The following is a 19,182-nucleotide window of genomic DNA, read 5'->3' as shown; positions in this document are numbered from 1 at the left end:
AGGTGGAGAGAGGTTTAATTTATTTATTTTTTACTTTTAAACATATAAAAAAAAATAAAATATAATTTTTTTGAAGTGACCATATTGTCCCTAATTCCTATTAACAATTTTAACAAAAATTCATTTGGTATCTATTAGACATAAAATAAAAATTTGGGTACTCAATTGGGACAAATAAAAATTCAAGTATCACATTGAGACAATATTCAAAATTTAAGTACAAAAAAAAAAAAAAAAACCCTTTTTTATTTTGTATTTGGAGGCCTCTGTTTGGGCTTGCATCTAGTAAGCCATGATATGTTTATTTTAAGGATAATTTTTGTAATTAAGTAGATTTTGAAGATGAGTTTTGGAATTTTAGCAAATTTCGTAGGTACGTACTACATGTAGTGATCAAATTTATGTATATATATTAGCAACATTCAGTATAAATATCTATTCACGAAGAAAGAAAAAACAAAAATATCTTTCAATTAGGGCAGGCCGCAGGCATTTGGTTGGCCCAATAAAAGGCCTAAAACTCACATAGTCACAGGCTGGAGGGCTAGCACTCGCAGAGAGTAATTGGGTCTGGCTTTTAAACACTGCTTCAGATACGGACTCCATAGCCTCCCAGTTTCATAGAATAAGTTCCCCAAAGACCACAATACATGGCGTAACTGCGTAAGTTCAAAGTACACCACTCGCTTCCATAACACTCTCTTTCATAACATCACCAACAAATCTTCTAATTCGCCGTCGAAACCAAGCCCTTCAGCTTTCATCGAAAACCCTAGAAGAAGATGTCGGGCGGGTTTTTTAGGGTAAGCTAATTTGATTATTCTGAACTTTCAATTTATAATTAATTGTTTTGGATTGGATTTACACTCAGTTTTATATATCTATTGTAACTCAGATCTTCTCCTTCCAAAACCCTTAATTACTGAATGTGTGCATGTTTTGGTATCGGTTTAAGTAATGTTTCTTTGGGTTGTGTTTATTCAGGGTACGTCCGCTGATCAGGACACAAGGTTTTCCAATAAGCAAGCGAAGCTTCTGAAATCCCAGAAATTCGCTCCTGAATTGGAACATCTGGTTCGGTTTAGTTGATTTTCTTAAAATCTAATTAACATTGTTGTGATATGTGTGTGTATTCTTTAATTTGTGAGAATAGTTGAAAAAATTGGGTATGACCAGTTGGTGTGGTTAATTCATTGTGCATGAATAATGTGATGCAGGTCGACATGTCAAAGGTGAGTATGGATGTGATCCGTCCGTGGATTGCTACTAGGGTAACTGAGCTTCTCGGGTTTGAGGACGAAGTTCTTATCAACTTTATTTATGGTCTTTTGGAGGGCAAGGTAATGTACTGCATTATATGTTTCGTTTTTCATTCATGGAGTGAGAGTAGCTGCTAGTTGTACCATTCACATCAGCTTTTGATTTGAGTGCCCAACTTCGCCTAGTTAACTGCATGCCGTTCCTTAATTCTGTACTTTTTCTTTTTCCCTGTTAACAATTATGGTAGAACATATGACATTCCATAGGAATTAAAATGTTGACATAGCCAAACTTCACCCTGATGTCAACTGAGCGAAGGCTTGTTACTCCGTTTTGATGATTTATTGCTAAGATCTGTTTGGTGCAAAATCCATGGGTTTGTGCATTTGTAGTTAGTATTAATTCTTCTTGAACTGTACATGTTTGTTACAATTTTCAGGAAGTGAATGGGAAGGAGGTTCAAATTTCACTTACTGGATTTATGGAAAAAAATACTGTGAAGTTTATGAGAGAGCTTTGGACGCTTCTTCTCAGTGCACAAAAGAATGCGAGTGGTGTCCCTCAACAGTTCTTGGATGCCAAACAAGAAGAAAGACGGAAAGCGAAGGTTATTATATTTATATTGTCACATCATGTTCCGGGTTCTGAGATAATTCAGTTTTATTAATTTAGTTGTACCATGGATTGTTGCAGGAGGAGGCAGATAAGGCAGGCATAGCAAAGGAAATTCAGAGAATAAAAGACAAGGAGAGTAGAGATCTTGAACAAGAGAGATTGAAGAAGATGGTACTAATATTTTATTCATGCTGGAGTTACATTCTCTAGAGCTGAGTTTTTTGTTTTTAACTTCCGTTTGTGTTTTCATGCGTTCAGCTAGCTTCTGCAATTATTTGGGTTCATGCCTTTACCTCAAACTACTGTAGGAAGGAGGGGTTGATAAGAAAGCAAACAATGCTGCTTTGGAGCCAAACTCGAAGAATATGTCACCAAGGGTTTCAAGTGACCGTCCTGAGGATGAAAGAGGAGCTGACAAGAGGAATGGTGTGAAGGCAAGGAACAAGTAAGGGATTGGGAATTATTTTACCTTTAAGTAGCGTTGTTGTAAGATCCGCAGTCTATCTATGTTTTGCAATCATGAATAACAAACTCTGTTCTGCATTGGGTGCCATTTGTATATCAAAAATCCATCAAACTCTTGCACGATTCTTCAATTATATTAGCCATTTGATCTAATTTGTTCTGTGCTCTTACTCAAATATTTGAAGTAGTGTAGCCATATGGATATTTATATTGTGTATCATTGGGTGTGAAAGTTTTATTACCTTTCCTCTTTGGTTGTTTAATCTGTAAAAAATCAACAAAATTATTCTAAATATTATATGTTTAATCTTCTACAGGGCTTCTAGATCTCCAAATTCAGCAGATTTGTCTTTATCCCCTCGGTAATTATCTTGACCTTCATTTTCTGTCATTAATCTTAATTATACTGCTTGCTTGCAATAAAACACATATAAATTTACCCATTCTTTTAAACAGGGGTCCACCTTCTAGGTCAATCAGCAGGTCATATTTTAATACTAAAAGTTATGCCGAGTATGCTTTGTTCTTCACTAAAAAAAAGAACTCTCCATCATTCATTCTATTTTGTTTAAAATTTTTTCCCATTTTGGGATTGATTTGTTCACTAAAGACCAACATTTTTGAGTTCTTGCATTTATGATGAATTTCTCTTTTATACATTGATAATTTGATTTTGGATTTCTTAAATTATAGGATCTCACTATAATTATATATTTTTAGTGAAAGACACAGGTCAAAAAGTGTTTCCAAGTCACCAAAACCACGAGGACGGTCCATTTCTTCTGAAAGGGGTCATCGCTCTCCAAGAAGACGTCCTAGTACACCTCTTCGTAGGCATTCACCTGAGGGATCACTCTCTCCAAGAGGAAGATCACCTTATTCCAGGCGAAGATCTAGATCAAATTCACTACAAAGATCACCTTCACCTGTACGACATCGATTACGTTCTCCTTATCGGCGCAGATCACCTTCTCCTGTGCGTCGCAGGACATCTCCACCTGTCCGACGTCGCAGATCACCCTCACCTTTCCGACGCCGCAGATCACCCTCACCTATCCGACGTCGCAGATCACCCTCACCTGTCCGACGTCGCAGATCACCCTCACCTATACGGCGCCGCAGATCACCCTCACCTGTGCGGCGCCGCAGGTCACCCTCCCCTCTGCGACGTCGTATGTCACCTTCTCCTGTACGACATCGCATCTCACCTTCTCCTGTACGACGTCGCATCTCACCTTCTCCTGTACGGCGTCGCATTTCACCTTCTCCAGTACGACGTCGCAGATCCCCCTCACCTGTACGACGTTGGCATCGAAGATCTCCACTGACTCCACGGAACAGGTATGCATCTCCAATGCAACGTAGGTCACCAGTTCGTGGTGGCAGGAGGTCACCAAATCTTCGACGTAGGTCTCCTTCGCCTTATGACCGGAGTTCTTCATCTCCTGTTCGGCATGGTTCCCCTTCACCAATCAGGAGAACAGCAAAGTATCAGAGATCTCCCATGCGTTCTCCCCAAGAAAGAACCAGGTTTATATCAATTACAATGTAGCTCTCCTTGTAGCAGTTCCTGTTGCATTGTCAATTAGTTCTTAGCAATTTATTTGGATTTTGTTTATAATAAGGCAGTTTGAGCAATTTTATGACTATTTCATATTTCATAATTAACCATGTTACAGGTCCCTTGAGAAACTGTCTCCTGTGCCACGTCAGTCCTCTAGTTCTCCTGGGTCACCGCTGAGGGAATCAAAGAATCAGAGTGATTCCCGTAAAAGAGTTCCGGCTTTGTCGCCTTCACCACAGAAGTCTCCTATACTTTCAGCATCTCCACCAGGTGTAAGGAGTGCTAGTGAGGAAAGGAGGTATTCATCTTGGCTGCATAACTGTTTCATATAATCTTAGATGTTAGTGTTTCAAATATTTTGTTATTTTTGTGCTTACTATCTCTTACTGCCTCACCAGATCGTCTAGTCCGTATGAGAGTCCTGTGATACGACCAAGGGAGCAGGTAATTCGTGATGTTCGCTCAAGTCCTCCAAGGAAACCAAGAGAACAAAAACTTCATCGTGACAGTCCAGAAATAAGTGAAGAGTAAGGAATTAACTATACTAGGGTACATTTGAAATTGAAAATTTATTGGAATATTCTTTATACTTTGGTTATCACAGCATTAGAAGATTTTCTTTTGTTGAGTTTTTTGGAGTGATTCTGGATTTTTGGTTGTAGGGAGGATGGGGATCATAGACCTAAGTCATTGGAGAGGAGATCAAAAAATACATCAGTGATAAGTAAGCAGATAGTTTCTCCTGCTAAGGTTCATAACAAGGAAGAGTACTCTCCTGAAAGAGTAGCAGCAGGTCGTAGGTCTACTGAATCTCGGAGCCATCTGGATAATACGGAATTGAGAAATAAAGAGCAGGAGATGAAGAGGTAAATATAGCCTGTAACACATCTTATTTACTTAGATGAATGTAGTAGTTTGTAGGTCTGATATTATAAAATTCCTGACAGTGGGAAATCTGCTGGGAGGGGGGCTCCTGAAACGCCTGATCAACAAAAGGCACCAACCATACATAAGGACTCTCTGCCAGGTGAGACGCAACGGGCATCATATCCTGGTGAGGGTAGAAAGTCGGATGATAAGAACCGCTCTCATCCGAAGGATGTCAGGGGCAGTGACCGGCATCGTAAACCCGGATCTGTACACTCATCAGTTGAAAAAGTTGATCATAGTAATCGAAGTGGCACTTTTGATTCTGGTTCTGAGGAAAGTGACAAACACAGAAGTGGAGATAAGGAAAAGAGAAAGAGTAAGAGATCAGAGAGGCTGACTTCAGATGATGAATACAGTGATTCTGAAATTGAGGGGAGGAAGGAGGCTAAAAGGAGGAGGAAAGAGGAAAAGAGATTGCGGAAGGAGAAGAAGCGTCGAAAACGTGAGGAGCGGCGTCGCCGAAAGGAAGAACGTCGTGCGGAGAAGCTGAAAGGGAAGAAAAACAGTGATGCTTCTGCTTCAGATGGTGAACATGTAACCAGGAGAGAGTTTCATTCAAGTGACAATGAAGAGACAGAAGATGTTCAGAAGAAACTTGAGATTGAGTTACGCAAGAAGGCTCTCGAATCACTTAAAGCAAAAAAGGGCACCAGTCACTAAATTTTTTACTGTGTTGGAATATTGTGATGTTAATTTATCTTTTCAGTTCTATTAAGCAGTAACATTTCAGATTGGTAGGAATATATTTGTTTGAATGAGTGTTTCTATGTTTTGGTTATTGTTTAATGTAGTCTGTGTTTTACTGCTGGCAGCTTAATGGATAAATGAGGATTTCCTGAGCTATTCTCTTGAGTTCAACTTTATGCAGACCTTGCTGCTAGATTTTCTGGTAATAATTGTATTTGTGAATTGTGAATTCGATTTGTTGTTTTATAGGATATCTTCATCACATGGATGTGAAGCTTTTACATTATTTTTTATATAAGTTTGTTGTCGGAATTTGATTTTTGAATTGGGTTTTTGTTTAGTTTAGTTTAGTTTAGTTTTTTTTAGCATTTCTAGTTTGTTTGATGTGCAAGTTTAGGTACTATTGCAGGTAGGAATTTGTTGTGGTCTGTATGATTGGCTGATCTTATTGACAAAAAAACCTTAAGGTCTTGTCTATTTGACTGATGAGGATTTACTAAAATTAGCTTTCTGGTTAATTGATAGATGAAATTTTTGTCAACTAGATGTGACCTGCTTGAGCAGATCATGTGCTGATCTGCATTTTGACCATTGATTCAGGTAAAGTTTTCTATGCCTTTACAGGCTCTTTTAGAGGAACAACTCTGTGTCTTTAGGAGAATCTCTCTCTCTCTCTCTCTCTCTCTCACTCATAATTTGTATATTGTTGCTGCTTTCTTACTTTATTTGTTTAAATTTTAAGGTTGGCAGCTTGAGAGTTGTTCCTGGGACTTAATTTTGTAAAATTCTCCATGGTGCTATGGTTCTTGGTAAATGTCTGGTCCTGATGTTGATATCAGCTTGTAAGGTTAATATGGATGGTATTTTGATGTATGTACATGAAATGATTAATACTCTATGAGAATGAAGATGTTAATCTTCACTCAATAATGTTTTCTTACTGCGCTTCACATCTGGTGTGAACTGTGAAGCATTTAATTTTGATAGGGGAAGTTTGTTACTTGGATAATTTATGACCCTAGTATACTTTTCTGTTCTCTGGCAGTACTGAGGAATATTCAAGCTGTCATCTAAATGTATGGTATATGAATCCGAGGATGCAGTTTTTACTTTATTTGTTTTTTTTTTTCTGCAACAACCTTGGCATGTATTTCTCTTAATTTTTTGTACTACAATGGCGCATCTCATTTGAGGTGTTACCGCCATTTGCAAAAAGGATTTTTTTTGTGCTATATGCTTTATTCAAGGTTGATAGATGGCTTGTATTATTAAAGTAATTTGTTACTCTGAATCGTAAGGTAGATGCTACAGCCTATATTTGCATATAGCAAATGATTATATGTGAGCTTTGTTGGAGATGTGAAGCATAAGTATTAATATGATGTGTGGCATAACACAAGTATAGCTATGGGGCTTATTGACTTTGATGTTGGTACCTTGATCTGACTTGAAGGGGTGGATAGAAATAGAATGGTGAGAGGCATAAGATTTAAATCTTGGTGAAGAATGAATGACGATTGATCTATTTTTGTAGTTTCAGATCTCTTTGGTGAGCTGTGAGGACTCAACTAATTCTTGGTGTATTTTATTTTGCTTGCCATGCTTAGTGGGTTTAGACTGAATGCCTATTCTATGATTCCCATAATTTAGTATTAATTATTATTATTTTTTTCTTTGGTTTGTAGTGAGTTAATAGCTGGTTAACATAATCTGTTTGTGGCTTTGTTGTTCTGCTGGTTTGGAAGCCTGATATGGGTTGCATTTAGTAATACACCTTGTTTTTTTTTATTTTAATGAATTTTCTTTTGCTTGGATTCCTTGTTACGCTTTCGTTTGAATTTACCATAGCTGTGCGCCTGTGCCTTTGGGACGTCCTGTTGGATTATCTCTGTTCTATTCACCATTCAGTTTGAGGTCGTTTACTTTGTATGATGAGAAAGACTAGCATTCATTTGCCTCCCGCTTAATTACAATTAAAACTGTCCGAGTATCTACTTGTATGTAATTTACTTCCCGTGATCTTTTTCTTCACTGTCTGATGGTGCTTCAATAAAATTGACAAAATTGGTGATATGAATGTGATTGTGGGCCATGCTTATCATATTATTTCTGTGGTAGAGTGGGTGGATAAAACCTCGTTGAATTAGAACCCATATGAGTATGGCATATGTGAAATATCAAATGCGTATGTCTTTTTCTGGTGGTTCAGCTTCAACCTGCTATTAAATTTCTTGGTGTCCAATTTTCTTTAGTAGATAGAGCATGCCACGTGGCACAATTTCATTTGCCTGCTCCCATACCTTCCCATCCAGATAATATTTGTCCAAAGGCAATTCAATTGCCACAGGCTTGGTGGTGCTGGGGTCTAGTCAAGAACTTGGGCAGTCATGGATATGCACAAAAGCTGAATTGTGAGGGAAGAGCCAGCCACCCTTTTTGCCATCCCCTCTTTGCATCAATGGCTGCAACTCTCACTTCCAATTCATTCCTTATAACCTCCACACCCAATTCAAGAGCAACAACCACCCTCAAGAACCAAAGGCTCAGAGTCTTTGCCAAGAGGGCTGGACCCTTCCCTTCATTTCGGCTTGGCAAGTCGGGGGACGATGGTTCGTCGTCGGATGAAGGGCAAACTGATGACTCCTCCAATTCCAGTCCTTTCTGGTTCGACTTCGGAAAAGTGCCCAATGTAAAATCTTTGGTCCCTGTTGTGAGTCGGCCTTCTTTAGGCCTGTCGTTTGGGAACCCCAGAAGCAAGGACCCTGGGACTGTGTTTGTTGCTGGTGCAACTGGGCAGGCTGGCATTCGCATAGCACAGACCCTTCTGCGTGAGGGTTTTAGTGTAAGGGCTGGTGTGCCTGATCTTGGCGCTGCCCAAGAGTTGGCTCGTGTGGCTTCTAAATACAAGGTCAGTTGCTCAAACCAAACGAATCAACAATGTGAATTAAACAATTCCTATGGTCCTTATGGGTTTTTCACAACCATAGGTCATTAAAACGATGGATAAGTAGTCTACAATAGGATCAAGAAAAATGATACATACAAAGTTACCCATAAGTTATTCACTTTTTGAGAAGTTTATTTAAAATGCAAGACCCAAAAAGCATTTTCTATGTAGAGTTTAGGTAGCATGTAAAGAGGATTATTATGCAAAAGGGTACTATGACATGAGCATTTTGTAGCACTAGGCCTAATATTTTCCCTCCAACTGCACCAACACCGTAGATCATATCAAATGAGGAATCAAAACGCCTCAATGCGGTCGAATCCCTCTTTCAAGATGCTGAAACCATCGCCAAAGCCATCGGAAACGCCAGCAAAGTTGTCGTCACAATTGGCCCCGCCGAGAATGGTCCAGCGACTGAAGTAACCCCATCGGAAGCCTTACAAGTAATCCAAGCCGCCCAGCTGGCTGGGGTTGGACACGTGGCGATAATCTATGACAGCAATTACATAGGGGGTGCATCAACTAACAATGTACTAGATGGCATCTCTTCATTCTTTAGCAACCTCTTCTCGCGATCCCAGCCCTTGACTATCGCTGAATTGTTGCAAAAAGTCATCGAAACAGACGTCAGCTACACCTTTATAAAGACAAGTTTGACTGAAGATTTTTCGCCTGAGAGCTCATATAATGTTGTTCTGTCAGCTGAAGGAAGCGGCGCAGGTGCAAACGACTACAAAGTAATGTAATGTATGCAATAATATTGTAATGCTTTCATTTTCATTTTCATTTCTTTTTTGGAACTTAAATTTCATCGTCTTCCCTGATACTATTGAACGTTACACAATTAGGTAGCCAAGTCTCAGATTGCAGCCCTGGTGGCGGATGTTTTCTTAAACACTGCTGTGGCAGAAAATAAGGTACATGCTTGATGCTTGCAAGTACAAAATTTGGTTGTTCAATTCTTTTGCTCCACATTTTTTGACCATATTATTAACTCATGAAATTCACATGAGATTCATCTATGTTTGCTGGGTTTTACCATTATAAGTGCTGTGATCAGTAATGTAGTCACTAGTATTACTCTGTTTTTTTTTTCCTTTTGGGTATGTTTCCATTTGTTTTTACAATACAGTTTCTATAGAACGTCCCAAGTTACATACATTAATTGACTGGTTACTAATGTCTTGTATTTTTCTGTTGGTTTACCTATTGATTAAATATTTATTTTTGACTCTGTCAAGGTTGTGGAAGTATATACTGATCCATCAGCACCCTTGAGGCCTGTAGATCAGCTTTTCAGGTAAAACCCAAGTCTTTTTCAGTTATTATCTTTTCAGGTAAAGGCTAAGAGAAATTATATTCCATTCTTGTACAATTTAATATGAACAAATATTCTGTTAGCATTGACTTTGATTGGGTTTAGTTGCAATATTATATATTGGTGTTGGAATTCACCTCAGTGTGCTTTGGACAAAGGTGTAGGACTTGTTAATGTTACAGGCACCTTATGGAAGGGTCCAAATAAGCCTTTTCTTATCTAATAAGGCAAGACCCCCTCTCCCATCTAGCCAATTGAGAGCTACATTAAGAAAACCTAGTTAGCGAGAGGAAGATCTTGAGTTTGGCATGCACAATTGAGCATGTTGTTCATTAGAAAACTTATATCAATAGTTGCCAAAAATGGTACACTTTCTGTATCTTGTTTCAACTGTTAAATTGTGTTCATATTGTTTTGTTGGTACATTGGGATGAGAAATTGAACCCATAACTTAATATAATCCTAACCCTTTTTTCCATCTCGTCTCACCACCTAGGCTAGCCCCGGGGCCGTTGTCGTTAACTTTATGACTCACTAGTATGGCAGATACATAAAATGTTTATGCATGATACATTATGCAAGAATACATTGGTTTGGTGGAAATTTTATCCAAATTTGTGCATGTTTTGATTGCCTTTAGTACCATCCCTGAGGATGGAAGAAGGAAAGCTTATGCAGAAGCGCTTGCAAAGGCAGAAGCAGAGGAGGAGGCAATAATAGCTGCTGAGAGAGCTCAAGAAGCAGCCGAGGCAGCAAAAAAACTTGAAGAAGAGGTAAAAAAGCTGTCTGAACAAGAAGCTCGGGCCACTAGTTTAGCTGAAGAAGCTCAAGTGAAGGCTAAGGCTGCAGGGGGTTCAGTAGACAGCCTCTTGAACAAAGCAAAAGACATTGGCTCAGGGCTGCCTTGGGAAAAGTTTAGCTCCCAACTTGCAGACACAGTTCAAAAGTCCATAGAGACACCAAAAGTGCAGATTGCCACTATCAGAGGACAGGCAAAGGCTCGGACTCTAACTCCCAACAAAGCAGTTGCTAAGAAAATTACAACCCCGAAAGCAACTTTGAAACCCAAGGAGGAGCCAAAGCCTAAAGCCAAACAAACGGAGTCGAAGAAAGAAGTTAGGAAGGTGTTTGGTGGGTTGTTTACCCAAGAAACTGTGTATGTTGACGAAGACTGAGACGATTATTGCTTGCCAAGTATGTACCATGTCTAGTCTTTCAGGCTATTTTGGTGAAAGATGGTTTAGTATTTGTGCTTTTGTTGTAATTGAAAGATGGTTTTATGAGTTCTACCAAGTGATATGTACTGGTTTAAGTCTTTCCTCAATGGTTAATGAATCACTCTCTTTCAAATTCTGATTAATAATCAAATCAAAGCACTCAATCGGATTTATAGCTTCAGTAGTAAAGCATTAATTCATTCCTACATTGCGACAAGAGTCTCAAATCAGTCACATGCTTCTCACTAGGGTCGATTGAAGCAGTGATATATCAAAAATGAAAAACCACATATGAAAGCTAATTGCAGAAGCTTATAAACTAAATGACATAATTATCATGTATATAATTGCAATTTCCAGTCTTCTGGTGCTGATTAGGTGTCTCTGTAAGTGTAACCCAGGAAAAAGGTTTCTCTAATTAGTCATGATTTACAATAGTTCCAAATTTTATTTGGCTTTCATGTGGAATTCATCCCATGTAGGTAACTTTCCACAATTAAACTATACTTCTCTGGCACTGTCTTCATAATAAAAGTGATTTTAATATTCATGTAGCTTACTAACAAAGCTTTTTGTACTAATTTGACAGTACTTAAACAAGTTTTTTACAGTGCATTTTCTGGGTCAACTTGAAAGAGAAAGATAACAACAATAACGATGATGACAACTATGAAAGACAATTGGCACACGACAAATTGCCATATATACCTAATTAGTAGTGAAAATTTATCAAATATATTTCATATATATTTCCTATATGAATTCGTAGCGATATTACAAAGGAATCACCCTGCAAATTACCAGCTTGTTCGTCAAGTGGTTATCACACAGCTGACTTCATCTATCCACACCTGCAGTGTGGTGTATGAATTTTTCTTGTTTATTTATTTATTTTTTTACTTCTTATTCCTCTAACTCTTCTAAAGAATGTATTGATGATCAATATATTTTTATATATAAACTATTTATGCAGTTATTGTCTTGAGCATTTGTCTATATATCAACCATGATCTCTTCTGTAATTAATTGATTGCGACTTAGAATATAAGAGGATGCCCTTGCCTTTTGCATTGATAAATAAGTCAAATACGACCTCCGGTGGAAATTTCTAGATGATTTATATCTTGTTCCGCTGCTCGAATTGGTGAGCTTTTTTAATTTTGTCGAAAAGGCTGTTGGAGTTGAAGATTAGGGCTTGCAAGAAATATGAAACAGTGGTGTGATGATCCTAATATACAGAAGATACCCACACGACTGTAACTATACCCGCACATGATCAAATTAGAAAATAGTTGAGAAAAACGAGATTCAAACTCTAATTATGAAAAAATTATGAGTGTGAAGATAAGTACGTACTTAATATATTATTAATCGAATGTATAATATTGAATAATGCTATAGTACTTGTCCATGAACTAAATGTACATTTTTTTCTTAATATTTGCCTACCTATTTGTGTCAACTTATCGGATTTGCCACTTGTAGTCTTAAATCTTAATAAACGAGATCAAATATATATTTCATATATATGCTGGCATTGCTGCACAGTTTTTGACTCTTACCGTCTATATATGTATCGTCAGCTCAGACATTAACGAAACATAAGTACTTGAGGTGACACACCAAGCTGTCACGTTATTATACTATTATATTATGGGGTATTAGTTATATATCTCGTGAATGCATCACAAAAAAAAAAAAAAAATAGAAAGTAGTACTAGAAATATCCAAATAAATCTAAATTGTATCATGGATATATACCAATTCATTATTTTTTGAGATAATTAGATTTGAGTCATTTAGAAAAATAGTTTTTAGATGGAGACCGAAGATGTTTTAAAATTTATAAGAATTTTTTTTAAATTCATAATAAAGTCATTTAATTTATAAGAATTTTTTTTAATTCATAATAAAGTCTTTTTAATTTATAAGAAAATCATTTTAATTCATAATAAAGTCATTCCCTAATTTGAAGGGTATTTCCTCTCCTAGGGCGTATAATGGACTTTGTAGAGGCTGCATGTTAGATTTTAATTCAGACATTTTGGGCGGAGCCCAAAATTCCTGAGTTAAAACCTGACATAAAACCGTCAAAGAAAAAAAATAAAAGGACTTGATTAAAAACCCTAAATCACTACCGGTCTTAGTCTAAGGCTTAGTTTGAGATTGTTGTGAGAAAAAACAACTGTGAAGGAAAATAACTGTGAAGTAAAATCAGCTGTGAAGTAAAGCAGTTGAGTGTTTAGTAAACTATATTTTCAAAAGTGCTGTGAGTACAAAAAGTAGTATGAAGGTGTTTGGTAAATTGTAATGTAAAACTGTTGTAACTATTATAATGACTAAAATGGACATGATGCTGAAAGTGCCTTTCGCTTATTTATTTGGTAAAAATAAAATGTTTTTTTACATGTTTTTGAAATTTTTGGCTACAAATTTGTATTAGCATTAATTTGTTCAAAGAACAACATTATTAAATAAGTACACCTATTATTTTTTTGGGTATATTATAATTTTTATCGTATAAATAAAATATCATAATTAATGTTCACAATATTAAATATAATTAACAATTGACCAATTTTTTAATTTAAGATGTGATTTTCAAAAATCAATGAGGGTATTATGGGTAAAATAAAATTTTCATTGTTGCTGTGATTCACTGCAGCTTTCAAAAGCACTTACAAACCTGCTTTCTATTTTTACTGTGGGGAGTTGAGAATTGTGGGGCAAAACATTTTTTCATTTTTTTACCAAACACCAAAACTGCTGTGGGTGATTGAGAATTGTCATCCACAGCAGCTTTTGGGTTCTCCACAACAATCCCAAACGGAGCTTAAGAAAGACTCATAAAATGGACTGAATTCCAAATCTCCCTTATTTTTTTCATATATATATATTAATTACACTTACACCCCCTGAGGTTTATCGTCTTTTCACATACACCCCCTGGGGTTTCAATAATTACACATACACCCCTTGAGGTTTCAAAACTGTTGCATATAACCCCTTATAGTGAGACAAAAAATGATGAGAAATTATGCAAAAAGGCATACTAAGGGATAATAACCTAATAAGATTACTCAAGGTGTAAGGTTCAACCTCAATACAAATATTTTCTTTTTTGTTTATTTATTTTTTTCTCTTGTAGGGGGTTATATGCAATAGTTTTGAAACCTCAGGGGGTGTATGTGTAATTATTGAAACCCCAGGGGGTGTATGTGAAAAGACGATAAACCTCAGGGGGTGTAAGTGTAATTAATATATATATATGAAAAAAATAAGGGAATAAGTCTAATGAAACATTGTAATAATATCTAAATGGACAGAATAAATCAATTATATTACTTTATGCTACCTAAATTACATAAAACGTACTCATTAAATACACAACACTAAAAAAAGAAAAAGAAAAGAAGAACAGTGCTAGCTACAGTCCCCCTAAAACAAAAAGAAGGATGAGCTTATTCATGATGTACTCTTCGAAAACATTTAAGAATTAATGAACTAATTTCAATACAATGTATAAATCCATGTGATCCTGCTATATATGCATGCATACTGGTCATGCATGTGGTAATGGACAATTCACCACTGCGTATATCATATAAATCATAAGTAACTTGCTAATTAGTATCCTAATTAACCAGGTCTTTAATGAAATTAATTACAGGAAAAAAAGATAAAGACAAACTTTAACCTTTGATCCTCTCTCTTTTCCGTTCTTCTTCTAATTAAATTCTAATGAAATTAATGATGAGATTCAGTTTAGATATGATATATATATTCCCATATAGGATATATCTTTAACATTCTTTATCATTTTGATTTGATTTAACCACCATATATATGAATGCGATGAATATTCCTAGTTGTGAAAGCATTAACATTAATAAAGCCTACCACATATAGGAGTTATTGATTATAGATATAGGAAAATGCTACTTCTAACAACTTTCTCTCCCTATTAACTATATATGCAGCTATGGAGAACACATGATATACATCACATTATAAATTATAAACTTTGGCTCTACTTTTCATCATCCAAAAACACCAACTCGATGCATTAGAAGATATATATATGTATATATTCGATCAATTATTCCTATATCTCCTCACCCTTTACTTTACTAAGTAGCTTGTTCTCTAGACTTTTAGTTATAATATATATCATAATTCTTATTGAAGTGAGAAGTGAGAAGGTTGTGACTTTGTGAGATGTGGGCACTCGATCATTATTATAAGCATTGGTTTCACGAGCAAATAGGGTTTATGTCAAATGTCTATCTTCAGCAACATCGACTGCATGATATTTGTAAACCCTAATTTCAACTACTAAGGCGCAGCCTAAATTGATGCATATATATAGTAGGATCAATTAATCACTAAAATTAAAGAGTTTGCCCTCACCGAATTACTAGTTATGCTAATATACAATTCAGTAGTCTTCGCATGTTAAAATTTGTCTCCCTCTCAAGGTACCATTCAACCCTTGAAACCCAGAAATAAAATTTGGCCAAAATTAAACCTAGATCTCTTTTTATTGAATATGCAAACAATTAAATTAAACCTTCCCCAACACCAAAAATATCTATCCACAGTACCCCCACAAATTAATGAAGAGGCTACAACATAATAAATAAAATTATAAATTATAAAATGAGAGAAACAATACCAGGAATATTGAAATAGAGTATATTCAAATTCAAAAGAACTTTCTTGTAGTGTTTGGTGCCGCTGATGAATCCTGAGGTTCAGGCCCTAGTCTAAGCTCAAGGTCTAACCCCGAACCTGACGAGCCATGGCTGGATGGCTGCAAACCCTTTTCACTTTGATCCCCATGAACTTGTAATTGTGTATCTGGACTTTGATGATGACGATGATCTTGATTTGATGGTGTCTGAGAAAATAGTGGAAGTTGTTGAACTTGGACAACATGGTTTTGGTCATGCCTCATAGTGGTTATATGATGATCATCACCTTCTTTATTGAGAAACCAAGGCCATGCCCTTAATCTGGTTCTTTCAATATCACTAGGTTTATTGGGTTCCACATAATTAGTGATAGGAAGTATTGGAGAGTACGAGGATGGCATCTTTGGGATGTCCAAAGGTAGTTGTTGATGTTGTTGTTGCTGTTGTTTAGTTTCGCTAATATTTGAGGAGGCTTGCTTGAGCTTGGCCTTGTCTTTTCGGTGAATATTCATGTGCCCTCCTAAAGCTTGTGCATTAGAGAACCCTCTTTTACAAAAAGTGCACTCATAGGACTTCGCTGCTACTTGGCTTGTACCTGATTGTTCATCCGAACTCATCACTTGGTCTGAATTTTCTGGAATTGCCTGATCAACATGAGACTCCATTACCAACCAACCCAAATTATCTGAGAGAGAGAGAGAGAGAGAGAGAGAGAGAGAGAGAGAGAGAGAGATAGATGGGTCAACATAATTGGCTGGAAGCTAGGGAAGAATTATATATATTTATTTAGGGATACGAGGCCTGCTAGTTGCTGCTTCTTCTAGATTTTAATGATCTGGAACTTACCCAGCAATGGATGCTATACAATTTTTTTCTCCTTTGTGATAGCTAGCCTGCTATGCAATTTAAATTGTACCAAAGGACAAAAAACCTTACAAAACTTAGTCATGTTAAACTAGACTTAATTGGTTACTCACTAATTATATATATATTTTAAGACTATATATTTTAGTATATTTTGTCTTAATATTTTATGTTTAAAATATTGTTTTGGTTTTTGGTGTATTATGGTGGGATTATATATGTTTGGATACGAGTAAAAGATCGAAACCAACTAAAGAATAAAATTATTTTGTATATTTTCTTTTTATATTTATTTACAACTTGTTTTGCTTTTTGGTGTTTCATGGTGGAATTAATCATATATATATGCTGTAGATGTAACCAACAAAAATAAATCATATATGCTGTAGATACAATATGGAGAATCTAAAGCTTATATACAAAAAGATTAGTTTACTACATACAGAATCTAATGGATTTACCTAAATACATTAGTATTTTTTCTTTATTAAAAGAAACATATATAAGTACTTAGGTGAAAAAAGAAAGGCCCTTTTTTTTTTTTTTTTTTTTTAGGATGAAATGATAACAACTGTTAGACACTAGACATGTAAAATAAATTATTCACGGATATAATTTATTTCAGTTAATATGATGGACTTCAGTCTGTTTCTTTGTTTCTTGTTTATCAAGGCAAGAAGTTCAACTATTACTTTTGTTCCATTTTTCTTTTGGGAGGAGGGGGGGGGGGGGAGGGGGTTGGGGGTTTAATAGTTGATGCAGTTCCAATTAAGCAATTGTTCTTTGAAATTAGTGAAGAGGGCAAAGAGGGTTTTAATGGTTAACTCATGGATCAAATAATCCACTGGGGGTAATATTAATTAGTTACCATGCATCCACAAATTTATGTACCTGCAGAACCTACATGCTAGGGGTGGGCATTAAACCCGGAATACCGATCCCATACCGGTACCATCCCACATTCGTCCCGTATCGTTTAGGTCCCGTGAATTTCAGGACCATCCCGTACCGATCCCGAATACAACGAGATAGTATCGGTACCAACATTTCAATCTCATCCCATACCGTTTATAATTTATTTTATTTTATTTTATTTTTATTTTTTAATTACGTGTCACACTTTGGTTTACTGTTTGGGCAAGTCTATATTTCTAGTATAAACTTGACCACAACCAACCATACACAATGCCCATACCCTAATCCCAAATTTTTTCAGCCTTTCACTCTTCACTCTTCCCATTCGCAGCCTCTGAGCCTCCTCTCTAGTCTCTCCTCTGAGTCTTCTCTAACCAAAACCAAAAAATAAAAATCAGATTACCAAAACAACTAAACAAGAACAACCTCTCCTCTCGAATCCCTCTCAGATTACCAAAACTGAACATACCTCTCCAGCTCTCCTCTTGAATCTCTCTCGAAGCTGGAACCTCTCTTTCTTGAATTCCTTTTGAATCCGAAATCCCCTTTCGAACCCCTTTCGAATCCATCTCAAATTCTTTCTAATCCATCATTCCCTCTCGAAATCACGCTATCTGTCTCTTGAGTCTTGATCATATCGTTATGGGACTGGGTTAGGGTTTCAAGTGGGTCATATCTTCTCAGCTTCAAATGGTAAGCTTTCTGGGTTCTTATGGGTTATGGGTTATGGGTTATGGGCTCTAGGTTTTGTGTTCTGGGTTCTTGGTTATGGGTTATGGGTTCTTCGGTTCTTGATTAATTAGTTGATTAGTTAGGTACTTAGTTGATTAGTCGGTTTCAAATTCCTAGTTGATTAGTGTAGTTTGTTATCTGTGATTTTCCAGTTGATTAGTTACTTATCCAGTTGCTTTTCTTACTGAGTTACTGATTTTGGACATGGTTTTGTGGTTTGTTTCTTTGTTGATGCAGTCTCGATCACAACAGCAGGTCCCGAAACCCATCTCAAACTCAGCTCAAACCCATCATGTTCCATATATTTGGTTTTGAAACGGTATCATGGTCATCCTGTTCCGATCCCATCCCAAATGCAACTTTCAGGATTGGGAACGGGATGAGGTCAATCCCATCCCCCCCCCCCCCTCCCGTGCCCACCCCTACTGCATGCAGTGTTGGATGTGTTAAAGAAGAGATCATGACACACACACACACACATATATATTTAAAAGAAGTTAAGGATTAATAATATAACATGTACCAAATACATAGGGTGGCTTAATTAGCCTAGCTATCAGCGTGCACTAAGATATATAATATGCAAATTTAAGAGGAGAATATAGTTCATACAATTAATGTATATCTAACTCTACAATTTGGCTTGAGTAGCAAACGATCCACAAGATGGCCAATTGGACAAGCAAAATTCTTCAGATCATCCAACTCTTTTTCCAATGTACGTTTTCCTCAATTTTCAGACCCATTCACTTCACATGATGTGAGATCGACTTGTGATATTATAGAATCCATCCAAAGTTCATCCATGTTAGAGAGTTGGGAAAAAAATTGGGTTCCATAGTATTTTTCATTAGAAAGACAATTTACGGCTAATTAACGGAAGTTGTCTTGTTAGATATTTATGTTGTTGAACTATTAATTTTATGAATAACTTAACAATAAAATATGATCGATTAGCATTCTGACAAATTAAT

The 19,182-nt window shown here is 36.5% G+C and overlaps 3 protein-coding genes across 6 annotated transcripts; 2 read left to right on the top strand and 1 right to left on the bottom strand.

The window, feature by feature from the left end:
* Positions 1 to 533: 533 nt before the first annotated feature.
* On the top strand, positions 534 to 6,630 carry LOC147296505 (splicing factor PWI domain-containing protein). Of its 4 annotated transcripts, none has more exons than XM_086234855.1 (14): positions 534 to 803; positions 985 to 1,074; positions 1,218 to 1,340; positions 1,700 to 1,867; positions 1,954 to 2,046; positions 2,184 to 2,320; positions 2,658 to 2,702; positions 3,061 to 3,870; positions 4,020 to 4,202; positions 4,303 to 4,431; positions 4,567 to 4,770; positions 4,852 to 5,723; positions 6,067 to 6,121; positions 6,272 to 6,630. In XM_086234855.1, exons 1-12 carry the CDS (start codon positions 783 to 785, stop codon positions 5,492 to 5,494), a joined length of 2,646 nt encoding a protein of 881 aa, XP_086090981.1. In that variant the 5' UTR covers positions 534 to 782; the 3' UTR covers positions 5,495 to 5,723; positions 6,067 to 6,121; positions 6,272 to 6,630. The 4 variants fall into 4 exon arrangements, with proteins under 4 accessions (XP_086090981.1, XP_086090969.1, XP_086090976.1 ...); XM_086234843.1 differs by having other exon boundaries at positions 6,264 to 6,630; XM_086234850.1 differs by having other exon boundaries at positions 6,047 to 6,121.
* Positions 6,631 to 7,835: 1,205 nt separating this feature from the next.
* On the top strand, positions 7,836 to 11,184 carry PTAC16 (plastid transcriptionally active 16). Its single transcript, XM_086234866.1, has 5 exons — positions 7,836 to 8,429; positions 8,747 to 9,205; positions 9,317 to 9,385; positions 9,710 to 9,768; positions 10,427 to 11,184. The coding sequence occupies exons 1-5, from the start codon at positions 7,980 to 7,982 to the stop codon at positions 10,959 to 10,961; spliced, it is 1,572 nt and encodes a 523-aa protein (XP_086090992.1). The 5' UTR covers positions 7,836 to 7,979; the 3' UTR covers positions 10,962 to 11,184.
* Positions 11,185 to 15,708: 4,524 nt separating this feature from the next.
* On the bottom strand, positions 15,709 to 16,362 carry LOC147296503 (uncharacterized). The gene has a single exon (XM_086229846.1). It carries the CDS (start codon positions 16,360 to 16,362, stop codon positions 15,709 to 15,711), a length of 654 nt encoding a protein of 217 aa, XP_086085972.1.
* Between the last annotated feature and the right edge of the window lie 2,820 nt (positions 16,363 to 19,182).

The sequence above is a fragment of the Dryas octopetala genome, chromosome 1 (assembly GCF_963921425.1).
Source record: "Dryas octopetala chromosome 1, drDryOcto1.1, whole genome shotgun sequence".
NCBI lineage: Eukaryota > Viridiplantae > Streptophyta > Magnoliopsida > Rosales > Rosaceae > Dryas > Dryas octopetala.
This window is presented reverse-complemented; position numbering and strand designations above follow the sequence as displayed.

What these genes read in the sequence shown, in the direction of transcription:
- LOC147296505 (XM_086234855.1), top strand. Translation starts at nt 783, where the DNA reads ATGTCGGGCGGGTTTTTTAGG. An exon ending in TGTCGGGCGGGTTTTTTAGG is followed by an intron (nt 804 to 984) that starts GTAAGCTAATTT and finishes GTGTTTATTCAG; the next exon opens with GGTACGTCCGCTGATCAGGA. An exon ending in CTCCTGAATTGGAACATCTG is followed by an intron (nt 1,075 to 1,217) that starts GTTCGGTTTAGT and finishes AATGTGATGCAG; the next exon opens with GTCGACATGTCAAAGGTGAG.
- PTAC16 (XM_086234866.1), top strand. Translation starts at nt 7,980, where the DNA reads ATGGCTGCAACTCTCACTTCCAATTCATTCCTTATAACCTCCACACCC. An exon ending in GTGTGGCTTCTAAATACAAG is followed by an intron (nt 8,430 to 8,746) that starts GTCAGTTGCTCA and finishes CCAACACCGTAG; the next exon opens with ATCATATCAAATGAGGAATC. An exon ending in CCTGTAGATCAGCTTTTCAG is followed by an intron (nt 9,769 to 10,426) that starts GTAAAACCCAAG and finishes GATTGCCTTTAG; the next exon opens with TACCATCCCTGAGGATGGAA.
- LOC147296503 (XM_086229846.1), bottom strand. Translation starts at nt 16,362, where the DNA reads ATGGAGTCTCATGTTGATCAGGCAATTCCAGAAAATTCAGACCAAGTG.